Genomic DNA, 11,059 nt, shown 5'->3' on the forward strand with positions numbered 1-11,059 from the left:
ACACAGCACCAAGTGTAAACACAGCACCAAGTGTAAACACAGCACAAGTGTAAACACAGCACCAAGTGTAAACACAGCACCAAGTGTAAACACAGCAGTAAGTGTAAACACAGCAGCAAGAGGCTGCGTAGCCCTTGTAAGGACTCGCACTCGCTCTTACACAGCAAGAGTCTTCACAAGTCTTGACAGTGACCTCTTACCTCCATCTTGCAGTGCTTGCAGTGTCATGTATCACTGTCTGATTGTTGCAGTGTCATGTATCACTGTCTGATTGTTGCAGTGTCATGTATCACTGTCTGATTGTTGCAGTGCCATGTATCACTGTCTGATTGTTGCAGTGCCATGTATCACTGTCTGATTGTTGCAGTGCCATGTATCACTGTCTGATTGTTGCAGTGCCATGTATCACTGTCTGATTGTTGCAGTGCCATGTATCACTGTCTGATTGTTGCAGTGCCATGTATCACTGTCTGCAACAATCAGTGTCCAGTGCTGGAGATGTTGATCAAGCAATCTCTCCTTTCTCAAGTGTTGATCATCCTGCTTGGCTCTTGCTGTCACGGGATGTGAACCTTTCACTGTCTGTCATCACTGTAAACCTGTCACTGTCATCACTGTAAACCTGTCACTGTCATCACTGTAAACCTGTCACTGTCATCACTGTAAACCTCTCACTGTCATCACTGTAAACCTGTCACTGTCATCACTGTAAACCTGTCACTGTCATCACTGTAAACCTGTCACTGTCATCACTGTAAACCTCTCACTGTCATCAATGTAAACCTGTCACTGTCATCACTGTAAACCTGTCATCACTGTAAACCTGTCACTGTCATCACTGTAAACCTGTCACTCATCACTGTAAACCACAGATCTACCGACCAGTTCTGTGCGAGTCCAGTGTAGTGTGTGTGTGTGTAGTGATGCCAATTGCTTTATACAGAAAAAAACAAATTGATTATGGGTGAAAAAAAAGAGACACACGAACCATCGCTCGTTCGAACCCTTGCAGGTATCTTTTCTGGTACAATTTTGGATAAATCATGTTAAAACATCCAATTGATTTATGGACGTTAAAGCATCCATAAAATAAAGTTTCTATTTAAATCATCAAGATTTATATCTAACGTTTAAATAGCATTTTCAGACATATCAATAATAACTATTATTATTTAAATGTAAAACCTAAGCTGACAACACAGAAAACCCTTTTAAACTACCGAAGATTTTGGCCTTCTTACATAATTTGTTCCCCAGTAGCTAAGCGTCATCAGGAAACATATTCATATAATTGACCAGACCACACTAGAATTACTCTCTACAGGCTCACCATAGACCGTGTTACTTGGAACTTTTTGTTCCAGGTAGCGAATCTTTAACAACACACTAGAAGGTAAAGGGACGACGACGTTTCGGTCCGTCCTGGACCATTCACAAGTCGATTCTCATTCGACTTGAGAATGGTCCAGGACGGACCGAAACGTCGTCGTCCCTTCACCTTCTAGTGTGTGGTCTGGTCAACTTACTTTAGCCACGTTATTGTGACTTATCGCCTGTACATGTTCATATAATTCTGTAATCGTTTTGGTAGATCGTCTATTTAAACGATAAACATAACTGGTGCAAGAACTGAACCCTGAGGTACTCCGCTAGTAACAGAGCTGAAAGCTGCAGTATTAAAAGCAATGACAACTTTTGTAATAATAAGTAGTCGTATGGTCAGCACAGTAGCCGGAACAGGCAATGTGATGTAGTAATTGTGGTAATTCACCTTGGGCCGGATTCACGAAGCAGTTACGCAAGCCCTTACGAACCTGTACATCTTTTCTCAGTCTTTGGCGGCTTTGTTTACAATTATTAAACAGTTAATGAGCTCCGAAGCACCAGGAGGCTGTTTATAACAATAACAACAGTTGATTGGCAAGTTTCATGCTTGTAAATTGTTTAATAAATGTAACCAAAGCCGTCAAAGATTGAGGAAAGATGTACACGTTCGTAACTACTTGCGTAATTGCTTCGTGAATCTGGAGCCTTGGCTATAGACACATCTGGCAGGTTAGTAAGGCTGAGCCACTACCAGAATATTCAGATTGTAAACTCTGCGATAAACCTTTAATGTATTCACTAGAACACTATATTGTTGAATGTGAAACCGTAAAGGACTTTAGACCTCCTGACCTCTTGTACCACCAACTGTGTAACTACTTCATTGACTCAGGTGTTCTGGACGACATCCTAACAATTTACCCAAAATTTGCTTGTCCATTTTAAAAAATGAAGAACAATTTTTATTTATATTACTTCTAAGCTGCATCACTTATGAACCCATCCCTGCCCTTGTGTGGCAGTGCACAGTAGAAAGTTGTTTTCACATATCCATACATTAAAACATTGATTGTAACCATGATATATATGTGCTTCAGCCTACAGTTTAGACCTATTGTCTTATGTATGACCCTCTGTCCTGCGTGACAGTGAATACCAGCATTATCCTCACTTTAATAAGTTATAATTGTTCCCAGTGAATGGTCTTACTGTTATAAATGAATTTACTGAACAGCCATTAACGCTTGTTAATCTTTTAAGATGTATTACGAGCTGTGTTGTCTTTGTAATCTGTTTGTGACGAGACTTGTCCCTGAGTTACGAGGGATGGGGTATGAAGAGCGCCTGAAGGAACTGAACCCTTACGACACTAGAAAAAAAAGGGAGAGGGGGGGGGGATATGATAGGAACGTATAAAATACTGACAGGGATTGACAGAGTGGACATAGACGAAATGTTCACACGGAATAGTAACAGAACGAGGGGACATGGGTGGAAGCTGGAAACTCAGATGAGTCACAGAGATGTTAGGAAGTTTTCTTTTAGCGTGAGAGTAGTGGAAAAATGGAATGCACTTAAGGAACAGGTTGTGGAAGCAAATACTATTCATAATTTTAAAACTAGATATGGTAGGGAAATAGGTCATTGCTGTAAACAACCGATGGCTGGAAAGGCGGGATCCAAGAGCCAATGCTCGATCCTGCAGACATAAATAGGTGAGTACACACACACACAGCAGAGTAAGGGGAGACATGATCACTACCAACAAAATTCTCAGAAGAATTGACAGGGTAGATAAAGATAAACTGTTCAACACTGGTGGGACACGAACAAGGGGACACAGGTGGAGACTGAGTACCCACATGAGCCACAGAGACGTTAGAAAGAACTTTTTCAGTGTCAGAGTAGTTAACAGGTGGAATGCATTAGGCAGTGATGTGGTGGAGGCTGACTCCATACACAGTTTATAATGTAGATATGATAGAGCCCAGTAGGCTCAGGAACCTGTACACCAGTTGATTGACGGTTGAGAGGCGGGACCAAAGAGCCAGAGCTCCACCCCCGCCAGCTCAACTAGGTGAATACCCTCGGGGTGAGGCAAGAGGCCATGCATGGTATCTGAGACTCAGAATCAACACAAGATATAAAGGTGGTCATTTTGGTGACGTAGGAGCCAGGAACCGTGAATTGCCCTCCGCGGCCACACACACACCCCGGCACGACTACTGACTGACCTGTTGACCTGCTCCAGCCTGCACTGCTCACCTGACTGCAGGCTGCACTCCTGACCTGACTGTAGGCTGCACTCCTGACCTGACTGCACCAATGTTTTCACTCCGGAAAATCCATGCAAAGAAGGCCCTCGTGCAGGTCCGAGGGGTCGAGGCAGGCCCTCGTGCAGGTCCGAGGGGTCGAGGCAGGCTCCCGTGCAGGTCCACGGGTCGAGGCAGGCCCACGGGTCGAGGCAGGCCCCCGGGTCGAGGCAGGCCCCCGTGCAGGCCCACGGGTCGAGGCAGGCCCACGGGTCGAGGCAGGCCCCCGTGCAGGCCCACGGGTCAAGGCAGGCCCCCGTGCAGGCCCACGGGTCGAGGCAGGCCCCCGTGCAGGCCCACGGGTCGAGGCAGGCCCCCGTGCAGGCCCACGGGTCGAGGCAGGCCCCCGTGCAGGCCCACGGGTCGAGGCAGGCCCACGGGTCGAGGCAGGCCCACGGGTCGAGGCAGGCCCCCCGGGGTCGAGTGGGGTACGAACCAGCCCTTGTAGACCGCCTGGGTTAGTAGGCCAACAGGAACAAAAAGCCTCATGCCATTTTTATATTAATAATTATAATAGTGAGAGACCTCTTATAATCCAGTATCAAACCACTGCAGAATCTTGAACCATTTTCTAACCTCCAACAGCAAAAAAATATATAATATATAATACAAACTGAGGTGTATTCAAATGTCTAATTAAATATATTGATGAATAATTGGGTGCCACGTTATACGAGTTTATACGGGCATGAATATAGGTAGATCAAGCCGCTATGTTAAGTTGAGCTACGCTAAGTCCAACCTAACTATATCAAGTCCGGTGAAGACAAAAAAATCAACAGGAGATTATAGGTTAAGTAAATAATTTGTAAGCTTGGCCGATTGGCGAGTCGGTGGCGTGGCTGGTAGTGGTGTAGCCGCTTGGAGGAGATATGGCCTAGCCTCGGCCAGATATGGCCTAGCCTCGGCCAGATATGGCCTAGCCTCGGCCAGATATGGCCAAGCCCCGGCCAGATATGGCCTAGTCTTGGCCAGATGTGGCCTAGCCCCGGTCAGATATGGCCTAGCCTCGGCCAGATATGGCCTAGCCTCGGCCAGATATGGCCTAGCCCCGGCCAGATATGGCCTAGCCTCGGCCAGATATGGCCTAGCCCCGGCCAGATATGGCCTAGCCCCGGCCAGATATGGCCTAAACTCACAGCCTGGAGGAACAGGAGGGTGGTTGACTCATGATTCCCGAGTCCCTTATCGTAGACTTGTGAAGGTGGAGCCGGATAGTCTTATATTTTTAGGGACTTCCCTCACTCCCTCACTCCTCACTCCCTCACTATTTCCTACGTAAACTCCATCCTCCTACCCTTCACACGCTATACTCGCTCGCCCTTGAATCGTTTGTAAGGTCAGGATACTAATAGAGTAAGGCTTACCATGAGCTATGGGAAGGGAAAGCTCTCAGCCAGCTAGCAGGAGTCAACAGTCGTCTGCTCCTGTACCCACCTGTGTGTAAAACTAGTAGAGTAAGGCTGACCATAAGCTATGGGAAGGGAAAGCTCTCAGCCAGCTAGCAGGAGTCAACAGTCGTCTGCTCCTGTACCCACCTGTGTGTAAAACTAGTAGGGTAAGGCTTACCATGAGCTATGGGAAGGGAAAGCTCTCAGCCTGCTAACAGGAGTCAGCAGTCGTCTGCTCCTGTACCCTCCTGTGTGTAAAACTAGTAGGGTAAGGCTTACCATGAGCTATGGGAAGGGAAAGCTCTCAGCCAGCTAACAGGAGTCAGCAGTCGTCTGCTCCTGTACCCTCCTGTGTGTAAAACTAGTAGGGTAAGGCTTACCATGAGCTATGGGAAGGGAAAGCTCTCAGCCAGCTAGCAGGAGTCAGCAGTCGTCTGCTCCTGTACCTTCCTGTGTTAAAAAAAAATTGAAAGTTTTCTGTTAGCCTAAGAGCCGTGAGAAAATAGAATGAAGGAGCAGATCGTGGAGGCAAATTTCATTCACAATTTCAACACTTAAATATCATTAAGGAATAGGTCAAGAGTCACTGTATTAGATAACCAGCAGCAAGGAAGGCGGAGTCCAAGAGCTAAAGCTTGATCCTCCAGGCACAAATGGGCGAGTACAAATAGGTAAGTACACACACACCTACAAAATTCTCAGGGGAATTGACAGGGTGGACAAAGACGATCTATTCAACACGGGTGGTACGCGAACAAGGGGACACAGGTGGAAACTGAGTACCCACATGAGCCACAGAGACGTTAGAAAGAACTTTTTCAGTGTCAGAGTAGTTAACAGGTGGAATGCATTAGGCAGTGATGTGGTGGAGGCTGACTCCATACATAGTTTATAATGTAGATATGATAGAGCCCAGTAGGCTCAGGAACCTGTACACCAGTTGATTGACAGTTGAGAGGCGGGACCAAAGAGCCAGAGCTCAACCCCCGCAAGCACAAATAGGTGAGTACACACTGGGCAAGAACCACCACAATGAACTAACAAAATTGTTCAAATGTTTTCACTCTGCAAGACTGTGTTGAGGAAGGGATGAGGGTCCCCCCCACACCTGGTCCCTCCCACACCTGGTCCCCCCCACACCTGGTCCCCCCCCACACCTGGTCCCCCCCACACCTGGTCCCCCCCACACCTGGTCCCTCCCACACCTGGTCCCCCCCACACCTGGTCCCCCCCACACCTGGTCCCCCCCACACCTGGTCCCCCCCACACCTGGTCCCCCCCACACCTGGTCCCCCCCACACCTGGTCCCCCCCACACCTGGTCCCCCCCCCACCTGGTCCCCCCCACACTTGGTCCCCCCCACACCTGGTCCCCCCCACACCTGGTCCCCCCCACACCTGGTCCCCCCACACCTGGTCCCCCCCACACCTGGTCCCCCCCACACCTGGTCCCCCCCACACCTGGTCCCCCCCACACCTGGTCCCCCCCACACCTGGTCCCTCCTACACCTGGTCCCACACCTGCACCCCCCCCCCCCCCCCCACACGTCATATAGTCAGACGTTAGTCAACATACCACAAGTTAGTCAACAATGCTCCAAAGCTTCCCAACACGAACACTCGGCCAGTAACGACTCAGACCAAACCACCAAACACGTGTGTTTGATCATTAACCAAACCTGATGACCAAAGTTAGTAATTGTCTCACTTAACAACTTAGGCAGAATTCCACCTAATTTGCATATTAAACTGCCATTTCCCTCACTGTCTTGACCCAAACGGCTGCTCAACGAATAATTCAATTAGAAAATAGTTGATGGGTTTTAAAATGGGATCGAACACGCTTCTCAGTGCTCCCCAGCCACACCAACTAACCGACTAAGCCATGACGTGCGTGCATAAGACGTCTATGGACGCGCACGTTCGATCCCGTCATATAAATATCATAGAAATATCACGTTCTTGTGATCTCTATTTCGACATTACACTTCCTATCCGGACGAGCGGTGCCCAAACGGCTCCTGCGCAAAAAGCCGTTTCTCCTCGCTTAACCGTAAATCATCTTATCCGGAGTTCTAACTATGGCTTCGGATTCAGGAGAGAGATTCCTTGCCTGTTTTTGGTGGTAATAAAATCCTGTGTTTATGTACTGGATTTATCGTCAATAATCCGGTGGAGGAGAAGAGTAACCGGATGTGGAGTAGCACTGTGTTCCCCCTGGTGTACACGGTCCTGTGACTGTTCCCCCTGGTGTACACGGTCCTGTGACTGTTCCCCCTGGTGTACACGGTCCTGTGACTGTTCCCCCTGGTGTACACGGTCCTGTGACTGTCCCCCTGGTGTACACGGTCCTGTGACTGTTCCCCCTGGTGTACACGGTCCTGTGACTGTTCCCCCTGGTGTACACGGTCCTGTGACTGTTCCCCCTGGTGTACACGGTCCTGTGACTGTTCTCCCCTGGTGTACACGGTCCTGTGACTGTTCCCCCTGGTGTACACGGTCCTGTGACTGTTCCCTCCTGGTGTACACGGTCCTGTGACTGTTCCCCCTGGTGTACACGGTCCTGTGACTGTTCTCCCCTGGTGTACACGGTCCTGTGACTGTTCCCCCTGGTGTACACGGTCCTGTGACTGTTCCCTCCTGGTGTACACGGTCCTGTGACTGTTCCCTCCTGGTGTACACGGTCCTGTGACTGTTCCCTCCTGGTGTACACGGTCCTGTGACTGGCCCCTCCTGGTGTACACGGTCCTGTGACTGTTCTCCCCTGGTGTACACGGTCCTGTGACTGTTCCCCCTGGTGTACACGGTCCTGTGACTGTTCCCCCTGGTCTACACGGTCCTGTGACTGTTCCCCCTGGTGTACACGGTCCTGTGACTGTCCCGCCTGGTGTACACGGTGCTTACAACACGTCAATTTCACGGTGCAGTAACGCAGGCTGAACCACCTCAATTTTGACGTATTCCTGGAATGCGTAAAAAAAGCGATGTACTAAGTGGGAGGACAGGTCGATAAGCAGAAAATTCCTGAAAATATATTGGGCACTAATCACGTCGTTACACTCGCGGGACAATGGGGTAGTTACCTCATTGGGAACTGCCTCATTGGGCAGGGTAAGTGGATTACCAACTACATGACCCCGTGATAACAGGTCAATTGCTGCTAAATAGATCAATTGGGGGGGTGAAGGTAGTTTTCACTAACAGCCCGGCCTCATAATAGTTCTTCCTCATAACAGCCTCATATAACTCATAACAGGTATACCCAGTTGCTTTACTCACACTTACACACACTCACACTTACACACACTCACACTTACACACACTCACACTTACACACACGGGAACGTGAACAAGGGGACACAGGTGGAGACTGAGTACCCACATGAGCCACAGAGACGTTAGAAAGATCTTTTTCAGTGTCAGAGTAGTTAACAGGTGGAATGCATTAGGCAGTGATGTGGTGGAGGCTGACTCCATACACAGTTTATAATGTAGATATGATAGAGCCCAGTAGGCTCAGGAACCTGTACACCTGTTGATTGACAGTTGAGAGGCGGGACCAAAGAGCCAGAGCTCAACCCCCGCAAGCACAACTAGGTGAGTACACACTTACACACACTTACACACACTTACACACACTTACACTCACACACACTCACTTACTCACACTTACACACACTTACTGACACTTATACACACTTACTCACACTTATACACACTTACTCACACTTATACACACTTATACACACTTACTCACACTTACACACACTTACACTCACACTTACACACACTCACACTTACACACACTCACACTTACACACACTCACACTTACACACACTCACACTTACACACAATTACACACACTTACACTCACACACACTCACACTTACACACACACTCAACTAACTTCATTAAGCATCAGCACTTTCGATTCTGAGGCTCCCTTCCAGGACGTCACACAGCCGGCGCGTTACAGGTGTTACCACCAGCACACTCTGGCGGCAGGTGCGGGTCACTGTAGGTGTGTCACACCCCCGAGGGTGGTGGCGTGACACACCGTCACACCCGCGAGGGTGGAGGCGTGACACACCGTCACTCCCGCGAGGGTGGAGGCGTGACACACCGTCACTCCCCCGAGGGTGGTGGCGTGACACACCGTCACCCCCCCGAGGGTGGAGGCGTGACACACCGTCACACCCGCGAGGGTGGTGGCGTGACACACCGTCACCCCCCCCGAGGGTGGTGGCGTGACACACCGTCACACCCGCGAGGGTGGAGGCGTGACACACCGTCACACCCCCGAGGGTGGTGGCGTGACACACCGTCACCCCCCCGAGGGTGGAGGCGTGACACACCGTCACACCCGCGAGGGTGGTGGCGTGACACACCGTCACCCCCCCCCCCCGAGGGTGGTGGCGTGATACACCGTCACCCCCCCGAGGGTGGAGGCGTGACACACCGTCACACCCCCGAGGGTGGAGGCGTGACACACCGTCACACCCCCGAGGGTGGAGGCGTGACACACCGTCACCCCCCCGAGGGTGGAGGCGTGACACACCGTCACACCCGCGAGGGTGGGGGCGTGACACACCGTCACACCCGCGAGGGTGGTGGCGTGACACACCGTCACACCCGCGAGGGTGGTGGCGTGACACACCGTCACACCCGCGAGGGTGGGGGCGTGACACACCGTCATCCCCCCGAGGGTGGAGGCGTGACACACCGTCACACCCCCGAGGGTGGTGGCGTGACACACCGTCACACCCCCGAGGGTGGGGGCGTGACACACCGTCACACCCGCGAGGGTGGGGGCGTGACACACCGTCACACCCCCGAGGGTGGAGGCGTGACACACCGTCACCCCCCCGAGGGTGGAGGCGTGACACACCGTCACACCCGCGAGGGTGGGGGCGTGACACACCGTCACACCCCCGAGGGTGGGGGCGTGACACACCGTCACACCCCCGAGGGTAGGGGCGTGACACACCGTCACACCCGCGAGGGTGGGGGCGTGACACACCGTCACACCCCCGAGGGTGGGGGCGTGACACACCGTCACACCCCCGAGGGTGGGGGCGTGACACACCGTCACACCCCCGAGAGTGGAGGCGTGACACACCGTCACCCCCCCGAGGGTGGAGGCGTGACACACCGTCACACCCGCGAGGGTGGGGGCGTGACACACCGTCACACCCCCGAGGGTGGGGGCGTGACACACCGTCACACCCCCGAGGGTAGGGGCGTGACACACCGTCACACCCGCGAGGGTGGGGGCGTGACACACCGTCACACCCCCGAGGGTGGGGGCGTGACACACCGTCACACCCCCGAGGGTGGGGGCGTGACACACCGTCACACCCCCGAGGGTGGAGGCGTGACACACCGTCACCCCCCCCCCCCCGAGGGTGGAGGCGTGACACACCGTCACACCCGCGAGGGTGGGGGCGTGACACACCGTCACACCCCCGAGGGTGGGGGCGTGACACACCGTCACACCCCCGAGGGTGGTGGCGTGACACACCGTCACACCCCCGAGGGTGGAGGCGTGACACACCGTCACACCCGCGAGGGTGGGGGCGTGACACACCGTCACACCCCGAGGGTGGGGGCGTGACACACCGTCACACCCCCGAGGGTGGAGGCGTGACACACCGTCACACCCCCGAGGGTGGGGGCGTGACACACCGTCACCCCCCGAGGGTGGGGGCGTGACACAACCACTGCTGGTGTGACGGTGTGTCACGCCTTCTGTCATCACTAATATGACGAGCATGATTTGTGATACATGGGTAGCACCAGGGGCCCCAGTATGGCCCCCAGGGTAGCACCAGGGGCCCCCAGGGTAGCACCAGGGGCCCCCAGGGTAGCACCAGGGGCCCGAGGGTAGCACAAGGGGCCCCAGGGTAGCACAAGGGACCCCAGGGTAGCACCAGGGGCCCCCCAGGGTAGCACCAGGGGCCCCAGTATGGCCCCCAGGGTAGCACCAGGGCCCCCAGGGTAGCACAAGGGGCCCCAGGGTAGCACAAGGGA

The 11,059-nt window shown here is 52.6% G+C and overlaps 1 protein-coding gene across 1 annotated transcript; it reads right to left on the bottom strand.

Annotated features, from left to right (window-relative positions):
- Positions 1–9,419: 9,419 nt before the first annotated feature.
- LOC138366391 (spore coat protein SP65-like) lies at positions 9,420–10,802 on the bottom strand. The gene has a single exon (XM_069327431.1). The coding sequence runs from the start codon at positions 10,800–10,802 to the stop codon at positions 9,420–9,422; it is 1,383 nt and encodes a 460-aa protein (XP_069183532.1).
- Between the last annotated feature and the right edge of the window lie 257 nt (positions 10,803–11,059).

Source organism: Procambarus clarkii, chromosome 19, assembly GCF_040958095.1.
Source record: "Procambarus clarkii isolate CNS0578487 chromosome 19, FALCON_Pclarkii_2.0, whole genome shotgun sequence".
Classification (NCBI taxonomy): domain Eukaryota; kingdom Metazoa; phylum Arthropoda; class Malacostraca; order Decapoda; family Cambaridae; genus Procambarus; species Procambarus clarkii.

Coding starts and splice junctions, on each gene's coding strand:
- LOC138366391 (XM_069327431.1), bottom strand. CDS start 10,802: ATGCTCGTCATATTAGTGATGACAGAAGGCGTGACACACCGTCACACC.